The sequence below is a fragment of the Setaria viridis genome, chromosome 6, assembly GCF_005286985.2.
Source record: "Setaria viridis chromosome 6, Setaria_viridis_v4.0, whole genome shotgun sequence".
Classification (NCBI taxonomy): domain Eukaryota; kingdom Viridiplantae; phylum Streptophyta; class Magnoliopsida; order Poales; family Poaceae; genus Setaria; species Setaria viridis.
In genome coordinates, this window is record NC_048268.2 from 6,205,052 (window position 1) to 6,220,687 (window position 15,636).

Consider the following 15,636-nt stretch of genomic DNA (forward strand, 5'->3'; position numbering starts at 1 on the left):
TCGTTTCGATTAAACTGTATTTAGCGATTTATAATCGACCATCAGAGCGACGTAACGGATATGGTCAAACTTTTATTATTTAGCTACCCTGCTGCCATTTGCTATTTCCATTCATTAAACTGTTTCATTACGTACGTACAGCTTGATGGTACTAGGAATCTAGCTACAAAGTACAAACAGGAATTGTTTGTATAATGAGTACACCCGGCCCCATGATCGAATACTTTGGCTGGTACGGCATCTTTATTCCAGGTTTGACAATGAGGAGAAAGTGATACTGCCGACTGTTAAGAATGCCTTCCGCGTATGTCACGCATGGCGGCTGGCCGGCCGGCCGTATGGCCCAATGAGCCTACAGCAGAAGCAAGATGAGGTGCGGGTTTACTTTGTTAGGGATGATGATCTCTTTGTTAGGAGTAGATTGGGACGTTATTTCTAGAGTGCTTGTTAGTCAAGTCAGTAAATCATATTTCTTAGAGGCGGCTGAGTACTTGTCAGTCAAGTCAATGTATAGATTGCATTTGTTAGAGAGGCGGCTAAATATATGTCAACCAGTCCTCTATTTGGAATCAAGCAAGTAAGAAATTGCCAACTGAGATCCATTACTCTACAAGGCTAAGAAAAACGCCCAACAGGCGGGGATACTATAAACCTGCAAAACAAAAAAAGCTAAATCTAATAAGGATGCCAGTAAGCCTCAGCTTTTACAGTCCAGCTTATTACAATCAGTTTCTAAAAATCTACAAAACTTTTTCACGGTTTGTAGCTAAAACAAACATGCCATTAATTATAGTTAGAACTATATATTACTTCCTCTGTCCCAGAGTATAGCTATATTTAGATTTTTCCAAAATCAAACTTTCTTAACTTTGGCCAACTATCTAAAAATAATTTATTTCAAGTAGAAAAGGTTACATATGTATGATTATTTTTATGTTGTTAGTCTCTATGATTATCTCGCTATTCGTAATCAAAATTGAAAAAAGATTTGACTTTGAAAAAGTCTAAACATAGCTATATTCTGGGACGGAGAGAGTACATTAAGTTCATGCCTTCTCCTTGACCTATATATTTTTTTCGTGCAAAGTCATTGGTGAGAAATTAGCTTTGAAACCTTTTTGCTTGGGTAGGTCCAATTTGAATCCCTTCATCGGTCATCACAGATATAATAATGCAAGTACATCCTGCAGTCAATTAATATTCAAAGAAGTGAATAGCTACACTCATACGATGCATGACGTTTTGCAATCACACCCCAAGTTTGCAAGTCTATAATTAGAGGCCAGGAGCCCAGCCATCATCTCCAAGCCACCAGCCTGCAGCCTCTCTCCAGCAATCACAACCCGATCCAGCAGTCAGAATGTCGACCACGGGCGATCCTATCCTCCAGGTGTCACAGGCGCAGCGCAAGGGCCGGTCATACACCCCCAGCCCTTGGGGCGACTTTTTCCTCCATCACGTCCCATACACTCCATCACAAGTACTCCCTTCCTTCTAAAGTACTATAGGCTAATTTAGTTTTATTAATTCTAAGTGAAAATTCTCTAACTTTTATCACATTTAAATAAAAATAGATGAGCATCCACAATACTAAATAAATGCAATAACTTAGCCAAAAGATTTGATGTTATACGTGTTAGTGTGTTTTTTCGATAAATTAGATAAATTTGACATAGAACAAAACTAAAAATGATTTACACTTGTGAATAGTGGGAACACATACAAGACAATTTTCTACAAAAGTATAACCATTTAGCTCCATCGCAGCTGCAGTAAAAAGGACCATGAGATTGATCAATAATCACACATATATAAAACATCTTTCTTCGATAACGGATGTCTATTAATTTATGAAGTTTTTACATCGAGATGGTAACAGTATTTGAAAAGCATTCCCAGCCATTGCATATCTAGGATACACAAGGCCAAAAATGGAATGTAAGAACACGTACTCTAATGACTATCAATCCAAAGACTAACTGACACCCATGTACCTGAGTAAAAAAAAAACTCCTTAGGTACAAGCACCAACTGATGAGATGCTACTGCATAAAACGCATTTGCTTGTCTTTTACTTTATTTCCATGCAAGTTAAATACCAAGGTTGGGACATTTTACATCTTGTTGTGGGGCAATTGGTATCCAGTGCACGTATAGTATTTGGTCGGCAGGTAGTAGTGCATTTCAAAACCTTTTTGATAAAAACTGCTTTATGATGTGCTTATAAAACTACTCTGCTTACCCAAAGATCGAATTTCAGGCCCAATATAGTGAAAGTAACGAAAAAGAGAATTTTCTAACAGATGATAAATGTAATGGAGAAAAGCACCACACAATAAGACAGATGCTGCTTATTATTGTTGCTTGTTCCTTCTAATACACTGTGACTTGGGCTTTAAGTTTTAAAGGGTGCACAAGAACATTTACTCCAGCTAGAAAATTTTCCAAAAAAATATTATGTTGATTTAAATAGGCTTTCTTGTCCATTGGTGGACCAAATGGTGCTTGTGCACTAGAGGTTTTGCCTTAATTCATTCATTTATCAATTTGATGCAGCTCTTGTCACTGAAGCAAAGGGCGCAGATAAAAGAGGAGGAGGTGAGGCAGATCATACTGGCCACCATTGCCTCCTCCGACCTGGCTCGGAAGATGGAGCTCGTCGACACGCTGCAAACGATTGGGGTCGACTACCACTACAAGAAGGAGATCGATGAGTTACTTTGTTCTGTCTACGATGACAAGGATGATATAGGCTCTGAAGACCTCTATATCACCTCCTTGCGGTTCTATTTGCTCAGGAAGCAAGGGCACACTGTCTCTTCAGGTAAGACAGCAAGTTAAAAGCTATATACTTTGAAATTTGCTATCTAGTTTTTATTTGTTTTGTTGACACGCTGTTGTTAGATATGTTTTAATTTGTTTAAAGTGGTATTATGTGTAGTAGACTAGTAGTCTACAACTTTAGTTGCATTGACATGAACAAATGAATGAATGAATGTTCAAATACGTATACAGATGTGTTTCAGAAATTTAGGGATGAGCAAGGAAACATTTCGAGCGATGATGTCACCTGCTTGCTGATGCTGTACAATGCTGCGCATCTGAGAACTCACGGGGAGGAGATACTTGACAACATCATCACTTTCAACAAGATCTGCCTCCAATCTTTGATGACGAAAAAACTGGAGCCAGAGCTGGCAGAGGAAGTGCAGTGCACATTGGAGACACCTCGGTTCAGACGGGTCAAGAGAGTGGAGGCAAGGCGCTACATCTCAGTATATGAGAAGAAGGCTACGCGAGATGAGACCATACTGGAGTTTGCAAAGATGGACTACAACATCTTGCAAGCTATCTACTGCGATGAGTTGAAAGAACTTACAATGTAAGGAGACACATCACTATAGCAATAATAAGTTAGTGAAATTTCTTACAACCAACAATACTATGCTGATAATATACATTTACTCGTTGACTTATAGATGGTGGAAGGATTTCCAATTAGGGACGGACCTGAGATTCACACGGGACAGAATGGTGGAGCTGCATTTTTGGATGATGGGAGTGGTTTATGAGCCTTATTACTCATATTCACGGATAATGCTGACTAAGTTCACCATATATGCGACCATGTTCGATGACCTTTATGACAACTATGGAACCACAAAAGAGAGTAATATCTTCACCACAGCCATGGAAAGGTTCGCCTAGCTCACTTCTTGAAATCAGATTAAACATATAGCTAGGATGAACAAAGTTTACACATTGCTAAAACTACCTCTGCTTGAAAAACTGATGGCAGGTGGGATGAACAAATCACAGAACAGCTCCCAGCACACTTGAAGGCACTCTTCATCAACATACTTAACAGTACAAATAAGATGGAGGAAGAGTTAAAATTTCAGAAAAACAAGCATGCTGAATTGATCAAAGAACTGGTAGGTTGCTCAAAAAGAGATGTGACAAGTTCGTTTTAACACCTTGGTCAAAGAAAAACAAGCAAGAAACACATGGCAAGTTCATTTAATTTTAACATCTTGTACATCTTCTATTTAGGTTATCCACACTGCCAAATCCTACCATGCTGAGGTGAAATGGCGCGATGAACACTATGTACCAACTAATGTTGAAGAGCACCTCCAAATTTCCATTGGTAGCAGTGTATGCATGCAGATTACAAACCTTGTGCTCATTTCACTGGGAGATGTGACTACTAGAGAGGATGTCAATTGGGCTTTCACCTTTCCAAAAATTATCAGGGGTGCTTGTATCGTGGGGCGCGTCGGCAATGACATCATGTCGCATGAGGTTTACCAAATCTCTCCACAAATAAACTTCTTAAACGTTGTAAAATCTTTTCATCAGTAGTGGAGATATTATATATTTATGTCATTCAGCCATTCTCCATCTTTTTATTTCCTAACTCTATTCCCATTGTTGCATTCAAAAAAAACTCTATTCCCATTGTTGCCGTCATCCCTCTTGCAGCGGGAACAAGCTTCAGAGCATGTCGTGTCCACGGTGCAAACTTGCATGAATCAATATGGGGTGACAATGGAGGAAGCCAACGAAAAGCTTAGAGTTATAATCGAAGAAGCATGGATGGACATCATCGAGGAATGCCTAGAGCGGAAACGTCCCATGACACTTTTGGAGATACCAGTCGACCTTGCACGAACAATGGATTTCATGTACAAGCGCGAAGATGCATTCACCCTATCGTTCAGCCTCAAGGACGTTATAGCTTCAATGTATGTGAACTCCGTGTGAGCTTATTGATCCAGCATCAGTAGAAGCGCGAGGCTTTTTGGCGTATGTGGATTGACTCAAGGTACTCAAGGGTATATTTAATCCCAGTTTATAGAAATAATATGTGCAGTAGTGTTGTACTATCCTATTACATGTATTTATTTGGGCTCCTAATATGTCCTCTCTAGTCATTTTCCTGCATGCGAACTTATGCATGGTATAGTGAGTCATGTTGTTGTCTACTGTACAGTATCTTGCAGTAAAAGCAGTTGTGAATTGTGATACTAAATTTCAAATAAAGAGGACAATGTTTTCGGTTGAGTTATCTCATATCTGCCTCTAATTTACTTGTGGAGATATAAGAAATGTGTGTGTAATGCACGTGAGAACAGCATCCACAAGTAATTATTCAAAAAAAAAACAGCATCCACAACCCCTGAAGATGGTGCCTGATACCTGTACATGATAGCTGATCAGAAAAAAGATGGATGTAGTTAATTATGATACCCTGTACATGATTTGGTACCTCTACCTCATAAAACAGAAGTTTGCAATTAAATCCCAATTTGTTTGCCTCGGAAATACATACATACATGCATACAATTTCTACGCGCTAATACGATTTAAAAAAAGAGTGTTTGATTAAAAAGACTATTAAACTGGAGAGGACATAGACTTTCATTCCAAATAAAGGAAAATGGTACTACAAAGACGTCACATTAAATTTTGCTCAAGCGATGAAACCAGCACCATCACCATTATTAGGCCTTGTTTACTTCCCAAGTTGGGAGTTGCAAAATTAGCATTTTGCCATAAATGTGACACTGTAGCGTTTCGTTTGTATTTGTGAATTATTGTCCAAATATTGACTAATTAGGCTCAAAAGATTCGTCTCGCAAAGTACAACAAAACTGTGCAATTAGTTTTTGATTTCGTCTACATTTAGTACTCCATGCATGTACCGCAAGTTTGATGTGATGGAAATCTTCTTTTTGCATAGTGTCAAAGTTGGGAGTTTGGAGGGAAGTAAACAAGGATTTAGCTAAGGCATTAATAAATAGAATAGATCAGGCCATTTTTAGCTTGTCAATTTCACATCAATCAAACCCGACAAAGCGAATGAGTGCCACGAAGGCCAGCCCATGATGGTGTCATCCGGCCCATTTAATGTTACCAGTTGATATGGGGGGCGTAAAGGTACATGTATGGGCTGGCCTGGAAAGCTGACTCTTCATCTGAAGCAGCAGCAAATTTTGGCATGGAAACGGCAGCATGTTCTAAAAAGAAAATATAATGGGCACAAAATTTGTCCTCCTTTTTTTGTCGGCAGGAAAGGATATTAAGCAAACGTGCACATACTACGTATATTATGGATTGATGGTGCAGATGCAAAACTTGCAAAAAAAAATCTGAAGGAAAATGGCGTCATGCGCAGACCTCCATCCAGAGTGACAGATTGAAGGAGCAAGCCTGCTCACTGTGACGACACTGACTCACTGGCTGCTACCTCGCAGTCAAACTGGGCCGGCCCATGAAGCTTTGAATAAGGGCCGCATGCACGCACGCACGCAAGCGTGGGCCTGGTATGCGGATCAGTCAGTTTCGTCTTGTGGGCTTGAAACGGCACGAGTTACCCATCCTTTTCTCTTTTTTTTTCTCGGCGAAAGATATAGATCGATAGATGGCCCATGGGCCATGGCCGTAACGGGCTGAAACAAAAGCAGACGAATAGCAATAAGTATACATATCAACTACGCCCTCTCAAAAAAAAAACATAGCAACTACGTATCAAGTTCAGAAAAAAAAATACGTAGTACTCAGCACACGAACATGATGGGGCGGATTGCAAATCTGGAAGGAATTTGAAGGAAAATGGCGGCACACGCACGGTGCCCCTGCCTCCATCCAAACTTACTGACTGACCGACCCAGTCTGACTGACTGACTGACTGACTGAGTGGCTGGCCTGCTGGCTGCTTCCGTCTTCGGGGCCCCACCACGCAGTCAAACTGTCATTCAAAGTACACGCGGTAACCAACCAAAACCAACGACCCTCTTCCCTTCCCCATCCCCCTTGCCCCCTCGTAGCCGTTGGGACAGCGACGCCTCGGTCTCCGTTCCGCGCGCGCTCGGGTTTCACTTTCACCGCGCGGTGAAACGGTCAAGGATAGCAGGCCGCCCGCCGCTGCTGCTGCCGCTAGGAGTAATGCCGGGATCCCGCGGGCCCCGCGCGTCGGTGACGCGGAAACGGATAAGGGCGCGGTGGGTGGGCGGCGCGCGGGTTCGGGCCGTCCGTTCCGCACGCTCCTCGCGCCACGCGTAGGGCGGCGATGCGCCCGCCGGATTCCGGCGACGGTTGGCTGACGGGCGGTGACCCTACCCCGCGGTCAGCCGCCGTTGGTTCGCGCGTGATGAGGTCACCGGAAGTCTGGAGCTAGCGCTGTGGATAGTGAAGCCAAGCCAAGCCAAGCCAAGCGCGAAGCTCTAGCCGGTGGCTTACCTATATTGGCAGCAGGCGATTTGTATCCTCTGCTCGTCACTTGGAGACGTTAAAACTATAATACGGTGTCTAATCTTCTTATTACCAAGGTTCAAGCAGAGGTATTAAATTTAGTCTTGTATAAACTTTTAGTAACAATTAGCCGCGGCGAAAAACTCATTATCAAGGTTCAAGTGGAGGTTGAGGTTTGATGGTGACGGGTGGGTACAGAATTATTGACCAAGTCATCAAAGAAATTGAACATCAAATAAGGTAAGGGTTTGGTGGTGGTAGAGACTAGAGAGTTAGTGTTGACCAAGCCGTCAAAATGACATAAGGTTTGCATACGAACCATGAAATCCGCATGATTAAGCGACTATATATATGGTGCCTTTGCTAAAGCAAGAGGGTTTAGTAGCATTTAGTCTTTTAGAGTGGATTATTTCATCATTCAAGCTGGAAGAATCATCCAATAACTATTTACCTTTTTTGTCCCCAAAGATATGAAATTATGAAAGCTGTGTAGACATCTCTCTGGCTTGGTCAAGAATTTGAGGAGTGCATACGGGAATCAGTTACAGGTTCTTTCAGTTTACATGGTGATTATACAGATAAGTAAATGACCAACCAGCTACTAATCAACGAGATTTAAGAAGTAAACAGTTGCTGGTCACAGTTCACCGTGGAAAAGTTGCACTTGTGTAGCTAAGCGCGACAACAGCTTAGATGTTAAAAATTGAATTCTGATGTATTGCAATATTGTAATCAATTACTAAAATTGTCTGTAGAAATTGTTGACAGATAATTATTGTTCGTTCAGTTTGGTTGTTTTTGTTCAAATCAGGCTGATCAGATGGTTGCTGGTGGTATTGCTATGTCCCATTTGTTAATCTTGTCAATACTTGCCGACATTTTCCAATTGATAAGTGTTACATGTGACTGAAGTTGTTTCGTCTGTTTTCCTTTTCAGCTATAATTATTTAGGCTATGGTGCTTCTACAGGAAAAGTAAGTTTCTGAAAGAGCTGAAGTGTGGTTCTCTGCAATTTAATGGAAAGTCACAGTAGGCCTTGTTTTGCTATTTGCATACCTAATGGCCTATTATTACATATTTCACTTTCAAATTTAGGTCTATTTTAAATCAGCGTTAAATAGAACCGGTACGTTCTAATACTTGAATTTACTTATATATAGTTTTTTCACAGGTCAGATGTGGAGAAAGCCTTCAGGTTGGGCAGTGGCGACCACATTGAGCACAAGCTAACGAGCGCAGTTAGAGTAATAAGCTGGTGTTTGGATACACCCCCTAAAGTTTAGCACCTATCACATCGGATGTTTAGATGCTAATTAGGAGTATTAAACCTAGGCTAATTACAAAACTAATTGCATAGATGGAGTCTAATTTGCGAGACTAATCTATTAAGCTTAATTAGTCCATGATTTGATAATGTGGTGCTACAGTAACCATTTGCTAATGATGGATTAATTAGGCTTAATAGATTCGTCTCGCGAATTAGCACAGGGTTCTGCAATTAATTTTATAATTAGCTCATGTTTAGTCCTCCTAATTAGCATGTTTATAATTAGCTTAATGACACTGCTAAAGTTTAGCACCTAGTATCAAACACCTCCTAAGAAATGCATGCGTTGGTTTCATCAATTGTGCTAAAGTTTAGCACCTAGTATCAAACACCTCCTAAGAAATGCATGCGTTGGTTTCATCAATTGTGTACATAGCTGTGATATTGTGATAATGTGGTGGCAAACTCGCAATGAAGTGTGAGGCCCGGTACAGTTAACATCAAACATCATGTCGATGCGGATGCCTTTCAAAATGAGGCTAGTGCTATATCTGGAACTTGATGCACTACAAAATATTTGGAAAGTGATGCCCTTAGAAAAAGGTAGTTTCACATGAAGACCAAAGAAGAAGGAAGACAGTGACCTTGAGTAAGACCGAGCAAAAGGATTACTTAAAGAAAGGCCGTCCTGAACCCTCAGAAGTTTCCTCTGGCTGCTACTGAAGCTTCAATTCCCTGTGGCTTGCTACTGCAATTGCACCACTCATCAAGTTTGTTATTGCTAATGTGAAGTGGGCTCAGTCCACGTCTGGTGGACAGGTGAAGATTGTGATTTGTAGTTTCTTTCACCTGGTCTTAAAGCCTGGATCGACCTCGATTTTGTAATAGCTGTACGCCTGTAACTAGCTAATCTGACGTCCAAAAGTAGGGACCGATTTTTACACTTAGTCAAAACAAATCAACTCAACTAACCCATGAAACAATATCTCTAATAGTTAGTTATTTTCTCAGAGAATGCATGCATGTTCCTTGCCTACTTGGCTGCACTGCTTGTATGCTTGTGCTTCTTTGGTTCGGTTTGACTAGGCTCTGGCTCTAGATCCTGGACTCCTCCTATCTTTTGAACAGAGTAGGGACATTGCCCTTCTACTTTCTCTTAATCTATGTGGTTCTTAGAAATTTCTTAGAATGGAACAAGCAGAAGATGCAGCTTGTTACCCAACCTGGAGTCCTGGAGTATATCCTATAGTCTTTTACCGGCTGGGAAGACTAAATCACATTGAAATTAAAGTTAATTTCAAACTAAAAGCCGGAAGAAAAACTGAAGTAAAGTGCACTTCATTCTAATGTTAGTGCCAGGGGTTCGACTTTCTGGTAATTTCTCCATTTTTTCTAAGAAATACACCGATACTTACTAATTCCCACCTTTAAGCAAGTGAAATTTTATTTACCGGACAGCCATGGATGGAAAAGTTCGTCGTGCTAGCGATCTGATCGCACCAACACCAGCATCGATTGTTTGTATATGAAATAACATCTCTCTTTTTCTATCAAATATTATTTGAACTTTGAGAAAAGTTCGTATGGTATTTGAAAATTTTCTAATATAGTCCGATTACTGCATTTACAGTGACACCTTTAAACCATAGATGCTGGTAGGAGCAAGAGCAATACAATCGATGGTAAGAGGTTTCCAAACAAGGCAAATGCCTAAAACTACAAGAGCAAATGTTTACAGGGTGAATGGAGGAGAACCTAATAATCAATGCAGTCTAAGCGGCGGATCCGAACGTGGTGGTGGTGCCCGCCGTGAAAGTCTGCGACACCAGCTGATCGGAGTCGAGATGCGCGAAGGGGCTCACCGCCGGCGCGGCGACGTCCTCGTCGCCCTCCAGCATCCGCACGACGCCGCTCATCGACGGCCTGTCCTCCGGCCGGTACTGCACGCACCACAGCGCCACCGAGCACATCCGCTCCACTTTCTTCCTCCCCTCCTTGCCGGCCTCGCCGGCGAGCGCCCGCGCCGCCAGCACCTCCGTCTCCCCGCGCTCCAGCCGCCGCCACGCCCACTGCGGGTACCAGCGCTCGTCGGCGCTCTCGTCCTTCGATTCGCCGTCGACGTAGTTCCTCCGCCTTCCCAGGATCTCGAACAGCAGCATCCCGTAGCTGTACACGTCACATTTGTGCGTCGCCGGCGCTGCCATCCACAGCTCCGGCGCCGCGTACCCCGGCGTGCCCCGCCCACCACCGGTCATCGTCATGTGCGTCCTCTCCCGCTCGCACAGCCTCGCCAGCCCGAAGTCGGCGACCTTTGGACGGAAGGCCTCGTCGAGGAGGACGTTGCCGGGCTTGATGTCGTAGTGGATGATCCGCCGCTCGCACTCGTCGTGGAGGTACCGGATCGCCTTCGCCGTGCCTACGGCGACGTCGTAGAGCTTGTCGAACCCGAGCTTGTCGCCGCCGCCGGCGTCGTGGAAGAAGAGGTGGCGGTCGAGCGAGCCGTTGGGCATGAACTCGTAGACGAGGGCCTTGAGGTCGGCGTCGAAGCAGAAGCCGTAGAGACGGACGAGGCTGACGTGCGACGTCCTCCCGATGGTGCCGATCTCCGCCATGAACTGCTCCTCGGCGCGCCGCCCCATCTCACTGCCGAGGACCTTCACGGCCACCGGAAGGCTGTCGTGATCCGGGAGCGGGATCTGGCCTCGGTACACCACGCCGAAGCCGCCGGCGCCGAGCTTCTCGGCGTAGTTGCCGGTGAATTCCTGCAGCTGCAGCGAGCTGAACCTCAGTGGACGGTTCTTGACGACGTCCACGGCGCCATAGCTGCTGCTGGTGCTGCTGTGCTTGACGCTAGCCATGGCAGCCGTGCCGCCGTTGCCGCTGGTTGGCAACGCCGCTGCCGTCCTCGTCTCCACCAAAGGCAGGACTGGCGGCGGCGGAAGGCCGCCGTACTTGCGCATCATGCGCAGCTTGCAGCACTTGTAGATGAGCACCGACACCACGATCACCACGATCCCGCCGATGATCACGGACACTGAAAGTTACAGAGGCCATGGTGCCAACAAGTCAACAAATAAGTTGTTAATTTCTCTGCGAAATTAAACTCTACTGATCAAGCATGCATGAACAATCCATGGATGAAGTAAATCTACCCGCTTACCGATGGCTATTGCGATGTCTCCACCTCTTGTTTCCGACGCCATATCCGATTGCTGAACTTGGCTAGCAGGCAATGAGATGACTCCCTGAACAAAGTTGATCAACCTTTTCACACTTGTTCTAGAAACCACAAAGTCAAACAAAATGACTTCAAGAACAAAACAATTGAATTTTCTAGGTGGAATATTCGTTTGATGAATACTAGTAGGTTAATAGACATACTTTCTTCTATGATAATTTCAAACCCAACAAAAAGCCATCACCATGCCCATCAAGTCCAAATCCTACTAGCCCTCCAAATCATATATTATTTTTTAACTCCCATGCCATGCAAAACACATGAAAAAACACACATCATATCATGGCACAATAGCAAAATAGTAAAATCCCCTGCTCCCACTTCAAAATTTGAGCATTGATTACATACTACAAAAACAGGATGGCACTATGCCTCCAAACATTGAGGTTGCGACAACTGTCCATCCCATTTTGGCACGAGGAGCATATATCCTTGTCAACAGCGCTAACATTAATTGTGGTCCACGTCGACTATTTCAACCATATCTTTTCATTAGAAAGGCACTAATCCTCCATATAATAGTTACCAAAATATACATGATTTATTTTACCAACATTCATAACCAGATACTACTAGATAGCATAGCACAATCTTTGTAACCATAGTAAAAGAGATAAGTTTTTTCGACCGGTCTTTTTTATGGTGCAATTTATATGTGTCGTTTAGAACTGTGAAATCAGATTATTTCAAAATAGATGAACATATTGGCTCGGCGCTCGAATATGCCAAGCTTCCTAGACAATTTTTAAAAATAAAATAGACTAGTATGTTACAAGCTCCGTAGCCAACTTTAGAAATAACACGGATAAATATATTGGTTCAGCGCCAAGGATTATGCCGAAATTTCCTAACCAACTTTAAAAAGAAAGCCCATGAATATATTGGCTCTACGCTAATGAGTAGTATGTCCGAAGCTGCCTAGCCTACTTTAAAAAGAAAACCAATTAAAAATATCAGCTGACGCTAATGAATACGTCGGAAGCTACTTTCTAGCTAGCTCTAAAATAAAAACGGATGGACATATTGACGAATAATACGATAGGACACCACACATGTAAAAGCTATTGCATACGAAACGTGCACAATGTGTTCATGACACTTAAACTTATCGGTTTGGCGCTAATAAGTATATCCTGATCAACTTTAAAAGGAAAATAGATAAACATATCTATTCATCACTATTTGAGGACCTCAGATCCTTTATGACTAAGATAAACATATTACCAAAAATGTGGAAGGATGCCACGCGCAAAAGCCATCGCGCGCGAAACTTGCATAGTGTGTGAGACGCACTTAAACCCACCGGGTGGTCTCCTCACTCGCTCCCACGGTAGCCCGTTCCCGTCCACCGGAAGTGCCGGACTTTCCCCACTCGCTCCCAACCCCTCCTGACCTCCTCTTCTTCTTCGGCTTCGTCTCCCTCCAGACCAGAGTCCCACACGCTTCCCATTCCACTCTTCCCCTTCCGCGTGAACGCGCCGGCGCCGCGGATCCTGCCACCAGGAATGGAGGCGTGGCCGGACGACTTCCGGTGCCCCATCACGCTGGAGGTCATGACGGACCCCGTCATCCTCCCCTCCGGCCACACCTTCGAGCGCCGCAGCATCCAGCGCTGGCTCGACGGGGGGCACCTCACCTGCCCCGTCACCAACCTCCCGCTGCCGCCCTCCCCGCCGCTCATCCCCAACCACGCGCTGCGCCGCCTCATAGCCACCGTCGCGCCTTCAGCGGTGGCCGCCCCCGTCCCATCGGAAGGGGGTGCGCAGGGGAGGCAAGAAGCGGCGGCGTCTGCGGCAGCGGTCCAGCCCTCGTCGCCCGTGCCGACGCTGCTGAGGCTGGCCAAGTCCGGCGCCGCCGGGCGGAGGGAGGTACTGGAGTCCGGCAACGCGGCGGTGCTGCTGCGGCACGCGGCGGCCGGGGACGAGGCGGCGGCTCGGGCGCTTCTGCTCCTCACCCTGGACGGCGACGACACGCGCGTCGGGCTCGTGGCGGACGGCGCCGTCGACGCGCTCTCCTCCGCGGTGCGCCGCGGCGGCGCCGTCGCCGCGCTCGCGGCCACGGCGCTCACCAGCCTCGCCACCGTCGACGTCAACAAATGCACCATCGGGGCGCACCCCTTGGTCATCCCGGAGCTGGTGGGGCTCCTCCGCCGCGGAGGCCCGCGGGAGCGCCGCGAGGCGGCCACGGCCCTGTACGAGCTCTGCAAGCTGCCGGAGAACCGCCGCCGCGCGGTGCGCGAGGGCGCGGCGCCCGCGCTCGCCACCTTAGCCGCCGCCGGCTCCGCCCGCGCCGTCGAGGTGCTCGGCCTCCTCGCCAAGTGCCGCGAGGGGCGCCAGGAGCTGTGCAAGATCCCCGGCATCGTTGCCGTGCTCTCCGGCGTCGCCGGAAGCGGCAACTCCCGGGCAATCGAGCAGGCCTTGCTCGTCCTCAACTGGATTTGCTCGGAGAGCAACGAATTGGCATTGGAAGCAATAAAGCTGGGAGCTTTCCAGCTCTGTGAGACCCTGGTGAACGACGACAACTGCAAGATCGCCAAGAACGCGCTCGAATTGGCCCGGACGCTCGAGACAGCGTGAAGATTGGGGGCTGTCCGGAGATGAAATTTGTCATGATTTTGATTTGGCACCTGCTCGATTGGGTGTTGGCCTCACTGTACAGAGGTAGAAACAGCAAAGGTGAACCTTTTCATCTTCTTCTCTCGTTCTGTTCATTTCCCCTTCTGTTTTCATGTTGTAGCAGTGCCGAAAGGGGGACAGATCAGTAGAATTTAGTTTCTGTTCATATGGTTAGAACAAAAAAAAAAGAACATGGTTCCTGGACTTATCAGCTTGAACTGCTTCCGTGTTTCGGAGAATCACCAGATCAGCAAATCTGAAATGTTGTTCACAAATCTCAAGTATATGGTACATCTGATGATCTAGTGACAGTGAACATATACTTGAAGTGGGTTGATCGAGTGTGGTCGCTACTAGTTTTTTTTTCCTTCTTCCTTTGCTGTGTTCCATAGTTTTACATTGTTACATGAGGAGAATTGGATTGTGTGTATCGCCTATCATCTCCTTGTGACTTTTTATAAGAAATGAAATTCCCCAGAAGTATATAGAGTCTGTGACTTCCTGTCTGCTCAGAAAATTTTCTGTGCTTGTTAACTTGATATGCACTTCATCAGCTATCTGCTATATTAGGTTTGACATTTGATGCTAATATTATTTTCATGTAGTGCATTGAAAGCTTGTGATTTGTCCTAAGTTTTCCATGTTGGAATTCAAAAACCAGGGTGAGCTTACTGCTGGGCATATATTATAGCCAATAGAGATCCTGATGAAACTCATGTAGGACCCTCAGTATCTCTTGCATCATCCTAGAGCTTAAATTACTCAGCAGATTGTGCAACTGATGTTCCTTATTTAAATTTGAGCAGGGCCATAGATTTGAGATAGGCTAACTTTGTGCTATAAATTATACGATATTCTGTATCAGTCCCCAATAAACTTTCAGAGTGCTCTTATGTGGAAACGTTTTATACGATTAAGAAGGGCCTCTTGCAGCCAAAGCCATGTGAATCATTCCGGATTGCTTGTGTCACTTTTGTCCATGAGGTAAGCTGAGTGGTTATCGCTCACCTTTGATTATCGTTTTGTTTGACAAGGACACCTTAGTTTTTTAGATGGTCTAGTTTTTGCTACGTCAACAAACTTACAATCTCTACGTCGAATTGAATATGGAGAGGTCTAAACACGCTTTTGTCCCATTAGTCGGCGACAAAGCAGTGGGGATTTCTTGAGATCCGGACGGATCAAGAAACACCCAGGAAATTTAATGGCTTTTGTTTGTGGCTGGTTTTTCTTCATATATTCCTTTCAGGGAGTTGTTG

The 15,636-nt window shown here is 45.0% G+C and overlaps 3 protein-coding genes across 3 annotated transcripts; 2 read left to right on the forward strand and 1 right to left on the reverse strand.

Annotated features, from left to right (window-relative positions):
* The first annotated feature begins 1,158 nt into the window (after window positions 1–1,158).
* On the forward strand, window positions 1,159–4,839 carry LOC117862142 ((E)-beta-caryophyllene synthase). The gene is made up of 7 exons (XM_034745658.2): window positions 1,159–1,480; window positions 2,557–2,824; window positions 3,016–3,382; window positions 3,480–3,698; window positions 3,800–3,935; window positions 4,054–4,305; window positions 4,486–4,839. The coding sequence occupies exons 1-7, from the start codon at window positions 1,361–1,363 to the stop codon at window positions 4,765–4,767; spliced, it is 1,644 nt and encodes a 547-aa protein (XP_034601549.1). The 5' UTR covers window positions 1,159–1,360; the 3' UTR covers window positions 4,768–4,839.
* Window positions 4,840–10,050: 5,211 nt separating this feature from the next.
* LOC117862223 (LEAF RUST 10 DISEASE-RESISTANCE LOCUS RECEPTOR-LIKE PROTEIN KINASE-like 2.3) lies at window positions 10,051–12,130 on the reverse strand. The gene is made up of 2 exons (XM_034745754.2): window positions 11,685–12,130; window positions 10,051–11,558 (listed from the first exon to the last, which is right to left on the reverse strand). Exons 1-2 carry the CDS (start codon window positions 11,725–11,727, stop codon window positions 10,297–10,299), a joined length of 1,305 nt encoding a protein of 434 aa, XP_034601645.1. The 5' UTR covers window positions 11,728–12,130; the 3' UTR covers window positions 10,051–10,296.
* Window positions 12,131–13,078: 948 nt separating this feature from the next.
* LOC117862224 (U-box domain-containing protein 8) lies at window positions 13,079–14,869 on the forward strand. The gene has a single exon (XM_034745757.2). The coding sequence runs from the start codon at window positions 13,268–13,270 to the stop codon at window positions 14,336–14,338; it is 1,071 nt and encodes a 356-aa protein (XP_034601648.1). The 5' UTR covers window positions 13,079–13,267; the 3' UTR covers window positions 14,339–14,869.
* The last annotated feature ends 767 nt before the right edge of the window (window positions 14,870–15,636 follow it).